General features: G+C 36.0%; 1 protein-coding gene across 1 annotated transcript in view; it reads right to left on the bottom strand.

Annotated features, from left to right (window-relative positions):
• Nucleotides 1-21040, bottom strand: part of pcdh15a (protocadherin-related 15a) — a 185766-nt gene that overhangs the window by 161787 nt on the left and 2939 nt on the right. The window contains exon 2 of the mRNA XM_060872456.1: nt 1567-1684. Coding sequence (XP_060728439.1) covers nt 1567-1657 — 91 coding nt within the window. The 5' untranslated portion in view covers nt 1658-1684. The remainder of the gene's footprint in view (nt 1-1566; nt 1685-21040) is intronic.

Below are 21040 nucleotides of genomic sequence, written 5' to 3'. Positions count from 1 at the left end.
ACAGAGCTATTTTATGAGGAAATGCAAGAGGCAATTGGTTCAATTTTAGGTAGTGTATAAAGGCTTTTTATATATTCATTTTTATCTCCTTCATTTATCATGTTTACATATGACTCATTGAGAGCTTTGAATTCAACAAGCATGTTTGCTTTCACTTCGTTTGTATACTCAGTACCAATAAACAGCATTAATAATGTTCATATGCCAGGAAAGGTGACATTTTGATACCCATTTTCTCACTTTATGACACAAACCAAAGGTGGTATTTTGACTGATACATTCATCCAGACCATTCATCTGTCTGTTCGTCCATCCATCCCTCCATCCATCCATACATTCATCCATCCATCTGTCCAACAATCCATCCATCTTATTCTAATGAATTCATGCATATATGGCCTGGGCAAACTTTGTATTTGAATCAGTGTTGTGGCCAGCATACCTTAAGTGAAGCACTACTTTCATTTCATCTTTTTACTTAATTTTTTTTTTTTCCAGTGGGAAAACCCTAGAGTTTCCTCTGTTGTTTCCTTGATTTTAGCCCAGATGAGCTAAGGAAAGAAAGATGTTAAATAATTGATCCAAATATTCCTTTATGTGCTTGCTGCCCCAGTTTCCTGGTACAACCCCAGTTTAGTCTTACATTAAGTTATTACATATTATATTATTTTATATTATAGTTAAACCCACCAATGGGTTGAGTTATATACAACTTTTACGCATTTTCCTTCATGACTCACAAACCCACAAATATTCAACAATAAATACAATTCAGAATTCAAAATATATTATGATAGATTTCTTTCTTCTTCCTTTTTTTGTACAAGCACATTGTACAAGCAAACAGACACACTCCAAGAGAAAAACAGGATGGAGATGATTAAGACTGAAGGATGGTACTGTATGCTGTACATTTGGATTAATTGTATAAATTAAAGTTTGTACTCTGGTAAAGAGTCACTGTTAGTGAGCAAAAGAAATATGGACATTAATGACAATAATTGAACACAAGAAGAAAATGTCATAAACAGCCAAAAGTAGAATGTTTACACACACCCACCAACTCATTTCCTCCTATCAGCACAGAAACACTTTTAGACTTTTATTGCAGTTGTCATTTTGTCCTTGGCAGACTAGAATTGCAATTCATATATCATTAGTTTTTTTTATTTCAGGAGCCTTATCAGAGTTCAGCACTAATAGGTTCTGTGTTAAGGACAGTGTAGACTGACAGTGATACTGAGTATGTGTGACACTAGTCTAAACAAAGAGAAGAAAAACTAACAAGATGTTCAACTAAACCTACACTACTCGGTCAGTGTTTAAATAGCATGCATCTGTCTTGGAAAAAAATAAAATATATACAAAAGAAAAAATGAGATCAGAGATAAATAACTTTTTTATCAATCTCACAAAATTATGTGAGGAAAAAGAGGTATATCGTATGTAATATTATATATATATTTTTATATTCATTACATGCAATTATAGCAATTACACATCCTCTTCATACACACAGATAGAAGACACTGTAAGATTCAGGATAAGAGAGATTCTCAAGCTTACCTTCTGTTCCCTGAGCCCTGATGTAAGGGAAGGGCATGAGCAGGACAATCCCAATTCTCAACCACCTCACCAGCCACAAGGCCCTCCTCATCTTCACTCACAGCTCTCTGCTGTCAACCTGAAAAAGAGAGGGAAAGTGTCAGATTTTCTCTTTATCTCATCATATTTACATCTTTATGTGTTAAACAACTTGGCAATTTGTGGCAGACCATCTTATATTTAAGTCAACAAAAGGAAAATAAATAAAGTCCACACTACTTAATATTAGGTTGCATATCCCTTCCTTGCAATAACTAAATCAAGTGAGATTGACAGACATCACCAAACTGTTATATTCTTCTATTCTATGCTTTTCCGGTCTTGTCATACAGCTTGTTTCAGTTGCTGTTTATTTTGTAATGTTTCTCTCTTCAGACACCTCTTCTGGAGGTGTGAAATATTGATCAATTGGGTTACGGTTTGGTGATTGACATGGCAAGTCCACTTTCTTCCCCATGATAAAGTCCTTTCTTATGTTATGTCCTTTCTTATGGCAGTGTGGTCCCTCCATATTAGATTGGAAGTATTTCTCTATTTCACACAAAATGTTTCTGTATACTTCTAAATATTCTGCTGCTACCATCATGAGTTACATCATCAATAATGATTAGTGTGTCTGTTCCAGAAGCAGCCATGCAAGCCCAAGCCACGACAATACCTTCACTAGCTTTGATTGATGAAGATAATCTTGATTTCAGAACTTTTGTGGCTCATCTCTGTATTTCTTTGTGAAATTGTGAATAGGGTTTGAATAGTGGCTGAAGAGTGGTTTGGATAATTCTGTTCTCAATGTCTTCTAATGTCTTGTAATACCCTGCCCTGTTGAAGTTGGTATTTTCTACTAATTGTTTAAACTTTCAATTTAACAGAACACTGATGGTCAACACCTGTTGAAGTTACTGTTGAAGCCACATGAAGAAATACCTGTTGGACACTTGTTCTAATATTTATGATCACTTGAGAAATGGTTGCCATGTTCCAAATTGATGAAAGCAATTAGATATAAATATCATGAAATGAAAGCTGAAATTCTGATCTTAAATAAAAATGTCTTCAGTGTATCGCAAAACAAAAGAATTGCCCTTCCATTACCTTTGGGAGAGGCCATATCTTTGAATACTGAGACATGAGACAAATTACATTTCTTTAAAAATGCACAAGCCACCACATGCTAATCTACACACAAGATGTCTGCTCTCAATGAATGCAGTCAATATGTTCTACATGACAGCTTTCATTTTCATGCTGGCTAAATCGAGAACGAAATAAACTCAGTGTTAACCTGGTGGGATCTGTAGGTAGGAGAATTGAGTTATGTTGCTGATAAAACATGACAGTAATAGCAAATGAGGTTCAGTTATACAAAAGCATTTTTAAGAGCAAGCCAGAGATGTGTCCTTTTGGGAATGGTCTAAATCCTGAAGTCATTTTCAAATTCAAAATTTAATTTACTCTTTTGCAGTATTTGATGTATGATGGCAGATCATATTCAGGCAGTGCATGATGACAAATGAGATTACTGCTTTCATTTTGTTTTTTTTTTCTTTTCTCTGTACTGTCTGCTTTGGATGTCTTAGGCTGTCTCTGTGGATGGAACCTTCATAATGTAAATGATGTGAGAATAAACTTAAGATGAGTGAATCAGCTTTATGTGCCACATATTTTCCCATTCACACATCCTGGAGCACTGACTGTGCCTAAGGCAGCAGTAAGCTGCTAAAGCTAGTTTAAAATCATAAGCAGATATGAGCTTCTGTGTAAGTCAATACAACTGTGTAAATGTGGCATTAGTCAGCATCACTGCTTCAATCAGTCTTTAATCCCTCAAGAATAAATGGTGGGGGGAAAACATCATATTTTGGCTTTCTATATACAGCTAAGACTAAAAAAAGGAGAAAAACAAGCTCAGAACAGCGTGTCACACTTGGTGAATCTCTTTACCACCAGCTTTATAACTCTCTCTCTCTCTGTCTTTCTCACACACACACACACACACACACAACTGTGAAGATGTATCTGTTTTCTTCAAAACTAGTAAAGGAAGAGTGTTAACTTGGGATGTGACATGCTTCTTATCACAGTCACTACAGATAAAACTCCAGAACTTAGACCTTCACACCAAACAAAGACCCCAAACCTACAAATAAACATGCAGCAAATGAATATATTCACACTAAAATTATACACATTAGAGTCAAGAAATATACCTGTCTGTTTAATATAAAAGTGTCCCAGTTCACCTGATCCTATCTTGCCTTTTTCCTTCTGCGTTTATTAGATGGTCAATTTCTTCCGTTCTCCTTACCCTGTAGTTAATTGCTGTAACCTGTTTCAGTCTCCCCATGTTCTCCTAACCACCCCATTGCTGTGTTCCCTGCACTGGCTTCCTGTAGCTTCCTGCATCAGCCTCAAACACTGCTTGCATACAAAAAAAGTACCAGCCCCCACCTACCTAAAGGCAAGTATCACACCCCGCTCTGCACCATGCTCTCTTCAAGCCTCTAGTCAGAGCTTGACGTGACCCACCATCCCTCAAGACAAGGAAGACATGCATCAAGACTGCTGTGTTTCGGCACCCAGGTGTTGAAATGAATTTCCCCTGGCTTACAGAACAGCTCAGGTCCCAGGCCGTCTTCAGACAAAAAACTCAACACCTACCTCTTTCCTAAGCACTTACAAAAACATTAGAATCATTTATAAACATTTTCTCAAATGGAGAATAGCTTTTTGAGATTTTCTTATTTTATTCTGAAATGTATTTATTTATATATTTATTTTCTTAGTTTATCTTGGTGTCCAATAAATAAGTTGGTTTGCTAACCCTTAAATGTAGGCACATTTCTAACAGCATATTGTGTACTATTTGGGTAGATAAGTTAACCTTTCCCTGAGCCTACATTTTTTGAAGATCATTATGGATAATGCAGTCACTGTAATATCCACTTTATACATCAAACAGCAAATGTAAGCTGATTCCCTAAAGCAAGCCATTAAGAATAACTGCCAACAGTGGTGGCAGTTACCAAATAGACTGCCACATGTACGGCACCAAGCCACCAATAAGATTAGGATCCAAATGGACTCATCAAATCGCAGACATCTAAATGTGGCCACATCTAAATGCATTGCTTATTGAAAATGAAAACCACAGCCTACCAAGAGGGTTAGAATGGAATAAACTAACATAGAATTTAATAAGCATTAAAAAATGTATTTTAACTCACAGTTGTCATTGTTTTTTTTCTACCTGATAACAAGCAGGGCCATCTTCCAGGCTTTAAATATGGGTAGAGAAAATAATAGTGTGAACACATTCATTATCAAACATTGCCAAAGTTGCTTTACTGCACAATACACTTCCTGAGGTGAAAGGAAGGGTGTTTGGAAGTGGAACAAATAAAGATTGATGATATAATTTGGCAAATTACAGTCCCTCTATACACTCCAGTCACTGATTCATAGGTGTAGTTATTCTGCGTTTTTCAGTCACATCCTTTCATTGATCAGAAAAGTATTATTTTAAACATTCACACCTGCAAAAAAAGCATCGTATCAAAACAGGAGACTTTATTTAGGATGACCTGCTTAGATAAAATATCCTAAAAGTATCAGATATGTTGCTTAATAATACAGAATTATATGGAGTAGAGCATTAATTAAATATTAATATATTATATTACAATATAATGTTCAAAATATTCCTAGATTACTAGATAGCCTGTAATCCATGTGTTTGGGTCAACTTTTAATCTCAGTAGTAGTTATGAGCTATCCAGGTCTTTTTAATTTTATTTTATACTAAATTTACATGTAGATATGTTGCATGGTCATGTGCGTATACAGGGGTACCACAAGAAATACCAAGTATGTTATTTACAGTAATTTAATTCCTTAATTATATTCCTAAATATGTTATTTTATTTAGAGTTAATAGTATACCAAATTCTCTCACCATCAAGCTGTCTTTTCCTGTATCATCCATCTGGCAGGTCACACTGAGGTAAGCCAATATGAGTGAAGACTGCCAAAGACAGCACTTCTATTCATTACCCACTGTGAGATGTAATCAGAGAATGTGGGGAGCTCAAGTCTCTAATAACTCAAGTGATTAACCCATCCACTGAGCTGGACTTTACCACCACAGTGGGCCTGATCATAATCAGCCACATTAAAGACAGCCCTCCTGTCATCACTCCCAAAATTCAAATACATCACAAACTCAATCTGTGACCACAGCCTGCTGGCTTCATTCATATAACCTCCTCAGTTTTGTCACTTTTTAACCAATATGTAGTCTGAGCTCTAGCTGCTTTATTATTCATTTAATGATGCCTTTTGTGTTTCTGCGCTCTGTTTTCTGACCACTGTCTTTTAATCTTCATGCCAAATTTAACTGCTGCATACATTTTGCAAATGTTTTAAATAATAAATTGCATTGTATGTTTTGTCTGGTTGCTATTAGAACATGACAAGGCTTTTCCTGTTGCTATTTTATAAACAACATCCAGCATCTAGGGTGTTACAGTGACACAGCTGTTAGCATTCCAGCCTCCAGCTCCAAGGTCCCCTGTCCAATCCTCAGCTCAGGTCACTGTCTGTATAGAGTTTCATATAATTCACACATTACAGCAGCAGCAGTAAAAGAATAGTGTTCTATCCATCAATCCATCCATCAATCCATTCTCTACCGTTTATCATGCTGGGTCACAGGGAATCTGAAGCCTATCCCAGGAGACTTGAGGCACAAGACATTGTACAGCCTGGACAGGATATTAGTCTATAGTATATAAGATAAAATGGCACACAATCGCACACACACTCACACACTATGGACAATTTAGAGATCTCAGTTGCATGTCTTTGGACTGAGAAAGTAAACTGAAGTACCTGGAGGAAACCTCTGAGACATGAGGAGAACATGCAAATTACACAAACCCAGAACCCTAGAGGTAAGAGGCAAAAATAGTGCTTGCAAGGAGAAATAATCAAGAATAGTAAAATAAATGTACACAATAAAAAGTATTAAAATTAAAGTATAAACACTAGTATGCTGAGTAAATGAAAGTTTAGACAAGAGATAACAACTGATATGTAGCAAAGTCGTTATGATAAGCAGAGCATCCATAATTAGATGAGTAAGTGCGAGAATATAGTGAGTAAACAACAAAAATGCAAACTGGTGTCCAGTGAACGTTTTCTAGGAATAATGCACAGTAATGTTCTGGCACAGTGGTGAATTGTGGTGAAAAACCACTGATTCTCCCCATGTCCGAGTGGGTTTTCACTAGATTCTCCAGTTTCTTCCCACCTCCTAAGTGTATACTGAGACAGGAACTGTTTATTCTATATTGCCCTACTGTAAGTGTAGATGAGTATGAGTGCTGTTCATTAAGATGCTTTTGTTCTGTAAAAATAATAAAACTCATATTTTCTGTGTTGCTATGATAAAGAGGCCAGTTTATATTCAGGTACAATAATTTCTTAAGATGTCAACAGGTTTAATAGAACAGTGGCACAGAATTTAGACTTGCTTCAAATTATTGTCATAAACAGCAACATGAGTAAACTTCTACTTGTTTATTACTTGTTTAAAAAGGCCTAACTCTTCCTAAAGTTAAATTTAAACTTAAACAAGCACTTATTTTATTGTTTTTTAATTAAAAAATGATAAACATTTCACTGTGATGGTTCCACTTGTATAGAAATTCAGTGTTGGATTGCATCATAGTAATAGAGCAAGGTTCCACTGCTATTCTTGTACATGTAAGATTTCCACATTGCTCATGATTGTGTTCTATGGCTTTTTGTTTGTTTGTTTGTTTGTTTATTTTTAAATACAGGCCTGTAAAAGAATGTGAATCCCCAGCACTCCCACGCTCATTGTCAGCAGTCTTTTAATTGCATTAACCTGTGTTCTATTATGTATGTTTCTTTTGTAGACTAAGATCCTTGTTGTGAGGTATTCGCTCTGTTCCTTTGGTCCATTATGTTATTTAGCCTGTTTAAATAATTCTGTGTTTTTCTGTTTTTTGATCTCTGTTTGGTTTTCCGCCTTTGATTCTAACTAGCTGTTATATACCCGTTTGATCCTATTAACGTGTGTCTGTTTTTGACACAAGTTGCCAGACAGTTTGAAATGCTGTACCTGTTCTATTATTTTTTTTCTTTCCTACTTATAATTTTCTATCTGTTCCAATACTTTTGCCTAGTTCATGATTATTTTGGTTATTCCATTAATTTTGCCTTTTTTTTTTGTTTAATAAAGCCCAGCATTTGCATCCTAACATTTGACTCTCATTCATGACAGTGAATGTGTGCATTTTGGTAATTTATGGGATTGTTGTCTTTCGTGGGTAATGTTTATGGTGTGACTCTACAATTTTTAGTATTTAATTTGGGATTCATTGTAACTGAGTAAGCAAAATAAATCTTTCCCATTTATTGGACCCTAGCCTTGTTATTAATTAAGTTAAACAGCCAAGTTGGAAACCCTGGATTAGTTTTGGATTCCATACTCAAATAAACCAATGGCAGTAGTAGTCTGTGCAATGTGAAGTCTTACACAGATTCATATATTCATGTGTAGGTGTGCAAAAACAAAGCGGATAGCGGTTATAGTTAGATAGAGAGGACGTTGATGCTCTCTGTAAGCCTACACAGCTTTTTCAGAAATGAAGTGTTCAACAAGAAGTCAATCCATCTTTAGTGCTATACACAACATGGCATCAGTTCCTGCAGACTTGCTGACTATGTTTGCAGTAAGCAAAAAATACGTGCTATAATAGAAGTCAATTTCTCTCATTTATCCCACCCATATGTCTGTTTAAGTGACAACCATGTGTAATTCAAGCCAAAGCTCCATCATACATATTACTTCTCTTGAGTTCATGGGTTTTCCCTTGTTGATTTAAGATATTTTCCTATGCCAAACGTATTTATTAATTTGCTAAACCCAAGTGGATCCCCAGACCCAAAACATTTTTGTATGACATCAGCATTTTTTGACAATCCTTTCATAAGCTATATCAATGACTGTCTTAATCTTTTCCTTATTCTACTCCATCAAGCTTGTGATTCAATTCCTTTTAATTTATAGCCTATTCTTGTAAAAGGTGTCAGAGAATGTGCTGTATAATTTGACAGGAAGGTAATCTCCTTGAACAGAAGTTTCCTGACTGGCTAATACAATGTTATCATGGTCAAATTTTTAGCTGGTCATTAGAGCATATTTATTTTAGTAGAAGCTAAAGACAGAAATAATATTAATATTATTATATTATTAATATTAAGACCAATGTAATTGCTCATCACTTTAATGTGCTCATGGCTCACATGCTCCTTTGTGCTTTAAGAATAGATGTTCATTGTAGATGTTCAAATGAATAAATGTCATGGAAATTTTTAAATGTAATCAGATTATTTATTTATTTATTTATTTATTTATTTTCAGTTCATGTGGAATTTAAAATGAAATGGATAGTGGCTGACAAATGGGCAAATTAAAGTGCAAACTTTACTGTAAAACAAATTTATTCAGAACCACAATAACTAGCTGTGTAATATTATATTGAGACTAGATAGCTAGCTAATCATAAACAACCCAAATCAAGTTAGCTAAAGCAGAGTTGTAGCACAATGCTAGCTAACTAGCTAATGTTAGCAAGCTTAAACAAACAAACAAACAAATAAATAATAATCATACTAGACAAAAGCAAGAGCTAGTCTCCAGCTTGTGTTTATGTATTGATTGTGTGTGTGTGTGTGTGTGTGTGTGTGTGTGTGTGTGTGTGTGTGTTTGTGTGTGTGTGTGTTAATTTATGTTGAATTATGAATGTCATTTTACTGCCATTATGGCAGAGAACTACACTACCCATTTGCCACAGCACATCATATGACCAAGGGGCCTCAATGGTTACTCATATGTTTCCCTTTATTAGTATCACTGTTTTTAGTGTTTAGTAACACAAGTTTTGAACTGTTTATGTCTCATTGTCAAGCTTTTGTTGCCATGTAATCGCTAATAGTCTATATGTTCCTTGCCCTATGCTCATAACATCTGTTTATATTTCTGTTTTTTCACCTTCATTTGCTTCCACCTCCATAACCACTACCTGACAAGGAGTTGGAGTGTTTCAGTGAAACTTGATGCACCAAAAATGCGATTTTACTATCTCTATTATCTCAATTCAATTGCTATGTAGCAATATAAAACCATGCTACTAATAAGCTATTAGACTATCAGACAACTAATATACAGTACTCATAACACCAGAGGTAACATCAGAAACAGTGAGAATTAGAAGCTATGCATTTGGTGTTTGAACACTATATTCCTGCCATGGAGATATCCAGTGTGTGTGTGTCTCATTTCTGATGCTCTTAGAACCTTTTCCCATCCGCACCCTGACCTACAAACCATGAGAGCTCTATTTTACCTGGGAGCTGTCAAAAGAAAAGCACTGTGCCCCTTTACATGTCTCTGCACAAGATTGTATGGTTTATTATTCATATCTTGGGATAAAAGCTTAAAGTTGAATCACTACAATTAACTTTTTACAGTGTAATGCAAAGTGTTAATCATTTTAGCATGATGAAAAATGATAGATGAAAATATGAAAACTTGCAAGAATGTGAGTGAAAAATAATCTTTAAGGAAACGTGGAAGTTATTATAAGTGTGTTTCTTGCCCTGATATTGTCACTTTGATCTCTTGCATTACCAGCCTGGCAATTCTGCTTCTTCAATATTGTTCAAACTCTGCTTTACTCACTCTGCTTTAATTAGGTGCCAGAAGCAAATTAAATTTGGACATGGAAAATTGCTACACTCAGATATTATAGTCAGGCTTTCAACAATGTTGTTCCATCAAAACTAATACTCAAAGTGTTGGATGTGGGACTCAGCACTACTATTTTCTAACCAAATACTTAGACTTTCTTACAAGCAGACCACTGTATGTCAGTAGTTTATTTTTTTTTTACTCTTTAGCCCTTTAGGTCCTGAAGGAACACTGATTCATTGCACTGTGTACTGCATCAGCTATATATGGTCAATTTTGACTTGATTTGACTTGAATAAGTGTAGCATTTCTTCCACACATATCCTCAAAACATGCACCCCAAAATGTAGTGTGTGAGTCTACTACTCCTATCTTAGTTATCCTATGACTAAGGAGCCAGACACAGCTCTCATCCCACTATAAAATATACAGAAGACACTGTCAGAGATGACCTGACCCCCAACAATAATGAGACAGCTTACAGGGAGGAGGTCAAGACTCTTGACAGTGTAGTGTCAGGACAGTAATTTGTCTCCCAGTGTCAGGGTGCCTAAAAAGCCCTTCATTGATTTGAGGAATTACGAATTGATCACATGCTCCTTTACATCACAGCAGGTGCTGTGGAGAAGGTTCATAATTTCAGCTTTTCTCCATCATCACTGACTTCAAGTGGTCACATCATATTTTAGCTGTAAGCAGGCCTACCAGTGCTTTTTTTCACCTAAACATCAGCTGCTACATACTGTAGGCACCATCACAACTAGTCTTAGTCACATCTTGGTTTCACAGCTATTGAGGGCTGGCAATGACAAACCAGAGAAACAGCTGAACAATATTCCACAATGCAAGACATGGTGATAAGTGTCACAAAGAAATCATATGTCAAAGAGGACAGTAATTACCATGTGCACAGCCTGTTTTTTGGCATTTGAAAGTGGGAGGCTGATGTCATCATTTAGGACAAATAGGAGGAAATACAAGCACATGAAGGTTTTAATAAATCACATTATTTAAAAAAAAAAATAACTGAGAAAATACACATGCTATCCATTTATCAAGCATGTATCAAGCATGATACATGAACCGTGAACCAAGGACATGAACCAATGAAACAAAGACAAAAGAACACATAATGACCAAGAACAAAAGCTGCAAATATAGCAGTGTGATTATGTAAAAACAAGACAGAGTGACATAGATAACAGTCAAATAAGTTTGCAAAAAACAGAACAAGTACAGTAGCGCTTAACATGCTAGACACAAACATTTTTGATTTTTGACGGAATCAGGACTCAAGTGTGGATGCTCTGTGTATTATTTATCAAGGCAAATTACAATACATAGGATAAACCAGGAAACACTGTAAGAGGAGGAATTCATGAGATGTTTCCTTCTGGCAGAGTCTGGCAGAATCTGTAGCACTGTTTAAATTCTAGCCATAAGATTTACAGACAGATTTAACCTTTGGCCCATTAGGTTTTTAATAAGGAGACATTTTTGCTAGTAGCTCTGCCATTAACATCCCGTCCGAGCTAAATATGGCTTGCTGCTACTAAACATACAGTCAACCATAATTTAATAATGTCAAGAAACAATTTTGGACAGTGGTGCACGACATTATGTTTTAAAGCCAAAAATAGTCCAGAATACTTAATTGAATAAGGAAATGGAGTGAATTTACATAATGAGAGGACAATAAACACTAATGATCAGGAATAATTAAATTCACTTGCATTATCAGGTCATTTTGTCCTTCTCTTTTTATAGTTTAAAACGTTTATTGGGCAGGATTTCAAGGTTATGCAATAACAGCTGTTAAAGCAAAATCAAGCCAACTTTTTCAAAATTACTGCAGATTTTTTACAGATTTGGGCAAAGACACATCAAGTGACATCTCAACACACATTTAGCCAAAGCCATCGTTGTTTTCCATGGGTCAAACATTAATATAGCTAAAAGAAGAATCGTGCGCTTGCAAATTTTCCCAATTCAAGTAGGATTCTTTCCAAGTAATTTTGAAAAAAAAAAAAAAAAGCAGCAGGAATATCAATTATCTTTGGCCAAAACAATCATAAGAAAATCAGCAAATTCCTAAAGGTTCTGATATAGATAGTCACTGCTCTCTTTCTGATAAATAAAATAAAAATGATAAGAGAAATATTAATAACTAACAACAATAACATGGCATTTCTCCCATCTATTCATTTTGATTTCTATGAATTTGACTGATGTAAGTTTCATGGTGTCCAGCATCTAATCAGAATTCTCGTTCGATTTTGCTCAAAGACAAACAGAAGCACATCAGAGGACACTTTGTTTCAGGATTAGATACACAGGCAACAACAACAAGAAACAAGGCTCAGACTGCATGTAGCAAACTGTGTGTAGTTAATAATTCACAGGGAATATCAGAAATTTGGAGCCAGTGAGCAGAGCGGGTGATCTGTCTGTGATCAATGATCAGATCATTTATTTCCCAGCATTGCTTAACCAAGCAATTCCATAAGTACTGTAAATGACAGGTGCACTGGTGTAATTAAAATAAATATAAAAACAAAACATTATGATTATGATCCTATCCCCAAAACAGTGGGTAGCAGTTAAATTCTAGATGCCAGCCACCATACAGGAACCTACACACACATTCTCCCACTTATTCAGCATCATCATTCATCAAGAGGCAAATTTGTGTAGCCAATCCAACCCACACATGGATATCTGGCTAGGATCGGACTAGTGACACTGTAGGCAAGTCTAAATAAATACAGCACTAACATTAGGCAAACAACACAAAATTGAAAGTTAAAAACAATGTCAAAAATCCAGTCCAAATGGTCAAAAACCATAATAAGGAAGCAAATCAAACAACACAGTAGCAAAGCAAAAAAACAATCTTGAACTTGAACACTGATCAGAGAATTGAGCAAGGAAGTGTGAACGGATTTTTGGGAATTGAAATTTTTTGGGCCATGGAGTTCTTGTGACACGGAATAACATACAAAATTCCACACAGAAGCTCATGCTCAAACCAGGGAGCTGTCATTATTAATAGTAATACTGATATTTCTTGTGTAAACAGTATTCATATTTTATGTTCTCAATAAAAATATATCCACATCAAAGGAACAGAAAGCAAAACAAAATTCTCCATAATAACAAAATACTGTGAATAACTGTTTCTTCAGTAGATCTAAAAAAAATAATAATTTAGCCCTTTGTACAACTTAATTCCATAATTCCACAGCTAAAATATGCTGTGATTGTTAATCTATAGAACCTGAGTAATCGTTCATGTAAAGTACCGAAGCTCAACACTGAAATCAAATGCTAAAATTATAAACTATAATCATAAACCAATTGATTAGAGACACTATATATCAGCATTAGTTCACTATATCAGAATTCTAGTAGGTCATAAGTTTACATTACCCTAATTGGCTGTCTAATTGACATCTGGAAGACTCCAGAAATTGATTTAATGACTTTTAGAAGCCAATTGTCATAATTAGGAGTTTATACTTGGTCACACTACACTTTTTATTCCATTGACTTCCATCCACTTGCATGTGAATGCTGGAGATTTGAAACACAAGCTCATTTTGCTGCATTCATTTAAGAGTTTGTTGTACTCTATCCTGCAAATGAAGACGTGTGACCAACCTAAAACTGACACGTCACTGCATGACCTCTTCAAAAAATCCAACATGGAGGATACTGAGTATACTGGGTAATATAAAATAAGCATGAGTCTATAGTAGGGTTTACTGTAGATCCATCAACTTAGACACATTAGTTGGTTAAATCTCTGACGATACAAATATTTTGAATATTTGCCGCCTATGTTTGCAGCGATCGTCAAATAAATGTTTAATGCCAAAAGTCTAGTGTGATTGGGCCTTTATTTGGCGGTGTGCCTGCGGCTGTAATGGGGCCTACCTTTAGAGTCAGTGCCTTTTTGCCCTTGATACCATGGGAGAATCCAAACAACTCAGTCTAGACATCAGAAAAAAAAGTGAGCTTCCTCAAGGTTCTCCTTTTTGTTTGAATCAATTTGGACCCAACAACTACAGCTCTATAAACAACTATAGGCAAATTAAAAAAAAATTGTGAAACACAAATAGCATGTACAGTAGATCCTGCAGTATTGAGGAGGCAGGAACAAATTACAGTGATGCCTCGAGATACGAGTTTAATTCGTTCCGTGACTTTGCTTGTATCTCAAATTGCTCGTATCTCAAAACAATTTTCCCGTTTAAATGAATTGAAATCCCATTAATCCGTTCCAGCTCGCAAAATTCCACTCCAGTTGTTTTGTTTATGTGTTTTGAATATGAAAAATGTACAGTACCTGTGTTTATAAATGACAAATATTGTATACAAACATACAGTAATAAAAGAATGTTAAAAAAATAAGCTGGTTTTACTTTACGGAAGATGCGCACGGAGGTTGAGGGAGGAGTAAAGAGGAGGAATTTTGTCTCGTATGTACACTTTCGCTTTTGTTCACTTACTCGCTACTGTACACTCTTAATGCTACTTTACACTTAAATGGAACTTAACTAAACTTCAATAAAATTAACGAACTTAAATCAAGCATCGCGTTAGTTCTGGCAGGCCACGTCGTCAAGCGTGCATGAGCTGTTAATCAGCTGTCCACGACGCACAACAATCCGGTTACGACATCCATATTACCCGACCATTTAAATTCCCATTCATAGAGCCGCTCTAGCGCTTCGCTGCTGCTGCGATCTAAACTCCCTCCTCCAACCCCGACTCCACCATGCCGGAACCTGTGTTCCTTGTACCAGTTTACGTCATAAATCTCCACATATTTCTCTCTCTCTCTCCCTCTCTCTCAAATTATTTAATTATTTATTTATCCATTCATTCATTTATTACTTTCCAAAAACGCGTAAGCGAGCATATCTAATACTATGCATGATTAGTGGTTCTGTTATACGGGGGTTTATTCTATTCTATTCGCTGCTCTCCGTGCTCTGACCACGCATGCGCACGGACGGGCGCGTGGATTTTTGTCCAGAACAGAACCATACCGCCAACACTAACTGTATGCATATCATCTAATAAATTTTCATTTGACAAAGTGGTCCTGACAGAACTGAAATTCTCTTAACTTAACTGAACTTAATTGCTACAATTTCTGTTTTCTTTACATTAATTTTGCTTAATTTTCTTCAGCGCTTTTCTCTTCACTTGTTTTTGCCTTTTTTGTCACTCTTTCCTCACTAACATCTGCCGGTCATTTTAATAAAAACCTGTCCGGTCGGCATATCAGATGCGGTGTAGTCGCACAAGTTCAAATGTTTTTACGGTTCCAACGCTCAAAACGGATCAAAATTACGGACCCGCAGATGGTCGGCACCTCACGTAGCGCCTTTGCGACTCTCCATAGGAAATGAATGACTTCCTGTTTATCGAGTGTCGTTTGTCGTGTGCAGTGGAAAGGCGGCTTTAACCGAGTGAGACGCGGGAAGCTGAGGTGGGGAAACAGAGCACACGTGGTTGTTGGGGATCTTTGTTTCGGCAGCGGCGGCTCGGATGCTCGTATCTCAAAAATTTGCTCGTATATTAAGACAAAAATTTGGTCGAATTACAGCTCGTATCTCAAAAAATTCGTATGTCAATGCACTCGTATCTCGAGGTATCACTTTAATTCATAATGGCATGAAAGGCTGTAGTGCTTGAATGAAAAAGCAAGAATGAAGTATGCAGGTTTATCACCCAGACGGAAACTTAGCCTTTTGGAGGGAGTTCTCACAAATGGACCATGCATTAACCTTCAGAGCTATATATGGAGGAAAAAGAATGAAGCTTTTAATCTGAAGAACACCGTCCTGATTGTAAGGCATGGGGAGGCAGCACAATGTTGTGAGGGTGCTTTTACAGGGAGGAAAAGGGAGGAAACACTTAGATGTATACAGATAGATGGCTTCAGTGGGATGGAACATTAGCAAGAAACACTGAAGCAAAACCTTGAGACATCAGCCAGAAATTAAAGTGAGAAACTTGTGGAAGTCTATCTCCAAACATATGATTCAGGCTCAAGAAAACCTAATGGCACAAAACAGTGAAAACTTAAAAGCTCTTAAATTAATGTGATCCACTGATCCTGACGGCTTCTGCTCTCCGGTCCAGCCTGATCCATCCCAATGCCCTACTTCTGATAGGAGTCTCATCACTTGAAGGCTGATTGCTGCTGCTGAGGATTGCCCCACATGGACAGCCTGGAGATACACAAGATTCCTGGCAATGGCTTTGAACTTATGTTGCTGTAGCCAGTTTCTGCACTGGGGTCTCCATCATTGATCATGTGTTGGCTTTGGCAAAGAGGAATTGATGTTAACACTATAATGAATTCGGAAACTGCCCTGATGCTTATACTGTAATTGTAAGTTGAATATGAACCTGTGATATGGGGGATGCATGTGTTCCTTTTAGTATGATAAGTACAGTAGATAGCATAATAGGCCATCCAGAGAGAATTGTTTGAATGTACTGTAGTAGTGTAATTTTGATTAGCATTTGCATTGAACTGATAATACTTTGATGGATAATACTTAGATCTATCTTTCAGTTAGTCTATTCTTTCAGTTTACTGCAATAATGGATACACAAACACACTGTGTAGCAAGTACAATGTTCGCCTGTGCTTCTCAGAAGAAAAGAACTGTTTTAGGGACTATCACTGCAATTAATCACAGACTTCAAACCACACTGAACGTGACAGAAGAAAAAGTTTTTTATATATATTTTTTTCAATATTTATATTGATAAATGCTTATTCATACAAAATATGATTCTGGGTGAATATTACTCATGATATATACTGTTGGGGCAAAGTAAGCAATCAACCCTGCAAAAGCATGCTTAAATGCTCTGCATATCTGTTCAGACAAAGTGAGTACAAATACAGAGATTCTGCTCCTAGCAGAGCCCAACGTTGCAATATTACAACATTTCCCTAAAAACTTACTAAAATGTAAAAAAAAAAATTGAAAAATCTTTAATTTCTACATCAGAGGCCTCCTAAAACAATATACAAATTTTTTGTTCTTATTATTTCTAGTTATTTTTTTTTTCAATATTTGGGTTTTACAGGGTTAAAAGCTTGGGTTTACAGAATTGCACTTGAATATGTACAGTCAAAGATTTTTGAAAATTGTTAAAATTGAATTTAAAAAACGAAATTTAATTAAACTAAAATAAATAGATATTTTTTAACCTCTTACTTTTAACAGATGAATGTACTATATCTAGTTTCTCATCCAATGGCATTTTGAAAATTGGATGCGGAATTAAAGACGGTAATGCATCTTCTGCATGTTCATTACACCTGCTATTGTATTTCACAGCCACCTTCTCAGTCACACAGATGATGTTATGGATGTGTCATTGAAGCGGCTTAGAATAATTAGCCAAATGGCATTTCACTATGCGTAACCTGACACTTTCAACAATAAGTACATAACAATAAGTACTCTAACCAAGAAATAAATCAGCCAAAGCCTAATAATGTATTTTGTTATTTTGGTGCTGCTTCTGTTTAATGATATAAATTCAATCCATCTAGGAGCTGTGTGGCCTGTTTTATACATTATTCTGTCTGTATTGAAGGATTTTCTTATTTCATTTGGTTTGAGTACTGGAGATTTTACCAGAATAATACATTTGTGGTCTTTCCCAAAGATCATGGTTCACACATTTCTAAATAGTAATGAGAACAATCTTCATTGTTAAGATAAGGATTAACAGTGTTACATAATTCCCTACACAATTAACCTGTTGATGTCAGTTTATTATGCAGTCATTCGACAAGTGTAATCACATTCAGTAATCACAATGAAACAAAATGGTAAAGATAAATTAATAGATCTTAAGGGGTTAACTGAGGAATATTAGGTACTGTAGCAACGCAGATCCACAGTCTTGTGGCCTTAAATTACTATCCAGTAATTAAAGTGATGAAAGAACAGGGGAATTGAATTTTATATGTAATACAGGTTAGACTAAAATATGGTTGTTTGGGGACATACGGTAATTTTATTTTCACCACCTGGCAACAGCGCTGTGAATGACACTTTATTGGTGCCCACAGTGTCCAGGCTATTTTTGGAGAGAAACTAACTTATGTCCTTCGATCAGTTTATTACACCAGTAGGAGCCTATTACACACACAGGAAGGAAGCCTCGGTCTTAATGTCATAATCACGCTGCTGTAGCTTCATCAGCTTTGCTAACCCCTTGTTTTGACCCTGCAATTTCCTGTCCCCATTCAAATAAAGCATTGTTTTCCTTCTCCTCTACAGCCTTCCTGAAAAACCTCCAGTCACTGAGAACATGTCTCAGTGTATCTCTGTCTGTCTTTCTCTTTGTCCTTGCTTGCTTCTTGGCTTGCCCTCGATGGTGGGAATGGCACACACCTACTTAGAGCCGAATCAGAGAACTATGAAAGTCGTTGGTCTACGCTAAAGTTCTCTTGGACGACAAAAGCAGGAGCAACAGAAACAGAGGAATAAACATATGTAGTAATAATGGATTCAGTGAGTATCTGCTGTTAAAACTTTACTGTAACTCAGCTCTAGTTCACACTTTTTTTCATTTTAGCTTTTTGTGTCTTTGTGTGCCTTTCACCTCTACTTCTTGCCATTTCTCATTCACTTACCTCTTTATGCATCCCAGTGGGCTATCTCTCCTTGCTAACTTTCTGTCTGCACTTTCTCTCTCTCTCTCTCTCTCTCTCTCTCTCTCTCTCTCTCTCTCTCTCTTGCCCACTTGCTCTCACCCACTGTCTTCCTTTCAGGCTCACCGTGTGGATGGAAATCATTTCAGGCATCACTAAACACGAATCTCTTATCAACAAATGGAGAAATGTATTCCTCAAGACTCCAGTGTGCATTTGAATACAGACATATTTGAGCAAAGATATATCACACCCTGATATTCAAAATGTTCTCAGAAACCTGCAGCTTATTATATTATAAAATCTCACACTGCCACAGAGTGAATATTAAAAGAAATATTAAAATATTGTCACTGTTTTAGAAAAGAGAAAAAAAATATCTTGTTGCAGACATTTAACAGCATCCAATAACATTAACCAACCTTTACACATAACTTTTTTCTTTACATAAATGTGCACCAGCACACATTTGAACACATTACACATTCAGGGTTCCAGTGTGTCTTGATTCTAGACTTGTCATCCATCATTCCATCTATTCATTCAATAATTTTTTACTGAACTAAAAAAAAAATACCAGAACACACTATAATCAGATATCTTACCTTCTGTGATAGACTATATGCATGTACAGCTACAATACACGCAATAATTCAAAAGTACTCAAGAATACAGCCCACTATTTACAATCAGTCATCACATGTAATGCACAACATACTTGCTGGAACAGAACTAAATGTTAGGGGAACTGAGAAATGTTTTCATTGTGCTGAAAAAGAAACCCTAAAGACAAATGTGATGTTTCATACAGTTTTTGTTCCTGAATAACCTTTCTATACATTTTTATTACATATCTCTTACTGTGACATGACTATCCTGTTATATAGAGCAGGCCATGAGGATGTGTTTGCCACTATTGTTTGTTTGCTATTCCCAGTAAGTATAGCGTAATAAAACTGACCTTGAAGCCTATCCGTTACTTACTGTGAGTTTGCAAAGTCAGCATCACTAAGAATACAGCAGATCAAGAATCCATTCAGAAAAAAACAAGAGGAAATCTGTTATGACATGTCATTTTGCACCAGCTTTATAAAGTCCTTAGTATTTGTGATATTCATATATTTAGCACAATAGTATCTTCCCTCACTGCAACTTAAACTTACAGTATAATGACTTCGTCACCGTTCAAAAGGCAAAGGAGTTTTATTTTTAGATGAATCCAGGCATGAGCTGTTTTCAATATGGCAAGTTGTTCACCAGTTTAGACACTAAAAATGAAATTGCATCCACATTTTTATATTGTGGCAGACAGTTTTCATTGTCATGTACAAAAATGCAAATACAGGACTTTCCTTATAATGGGGATGTGCAATTGCACATAGTGTAGTGTCTTAATTTGAATAAAGCCTTAAATAATATAGCACAGGTTAAATTTAGAATTAGAGGCAATTAAACTTCTCAATTAAACCATTGTCACCATTGTTCATTTAAATTTGCTGAAATTTCACATCTGTAAAAAGATGCTGGACACAGTTTTAATTCTATAATTAAAACAGCAAAACCATAGCATTTTACATGGCCATCTCAAGTCCGTCTTTTAAATAGAGTAAACCCGAATCACAGCTGGGTGCATATAAAAAGTTTGTTTTTATTAATTTGTAAGAGAATTACCTGTCCCCAATTCCCTGATTTGTAACTGATGTTATTCCCAGAATATAAAGTTTAATTAATTTAAGTTTTTTCCCTGTCATTTCATTGGGCCTGAAGCCTGACCAAACGCACTGTATCTTAATGCCAGACTAAACACATAATACTGTCTTGAGGCTGCAGCACGTCACACGAGTAGCAAAGAGATCAGGTTTTAAATTACTTCTCCCTCACTCCTTCTGCACTTCAATTAAGACCAGGAGATACATTTTAGATTAGGTGAGAATGATTCAAACTTGAGCAAGACT

Source organism: Tachysurus vachellii, chromosome 6 (genome assembly GCF_030014155.1).
Source record: "Tachysurus vachellii isolate PV-2020 chromosome 6, HZAU_Pvac_v1, whole genome shotgun sequence".
NCBI lineage: Eukaryota > Metazoa > Chordata > Actinopteri > Siluriformes > Bagridae > Tachysurus > Tachysurus vachellii.
The sequence above is the reverse complement of the archived record's forward strand: the minus strand, read 5'-3'. Positions and strand labels throughout refer to the sequence as shown.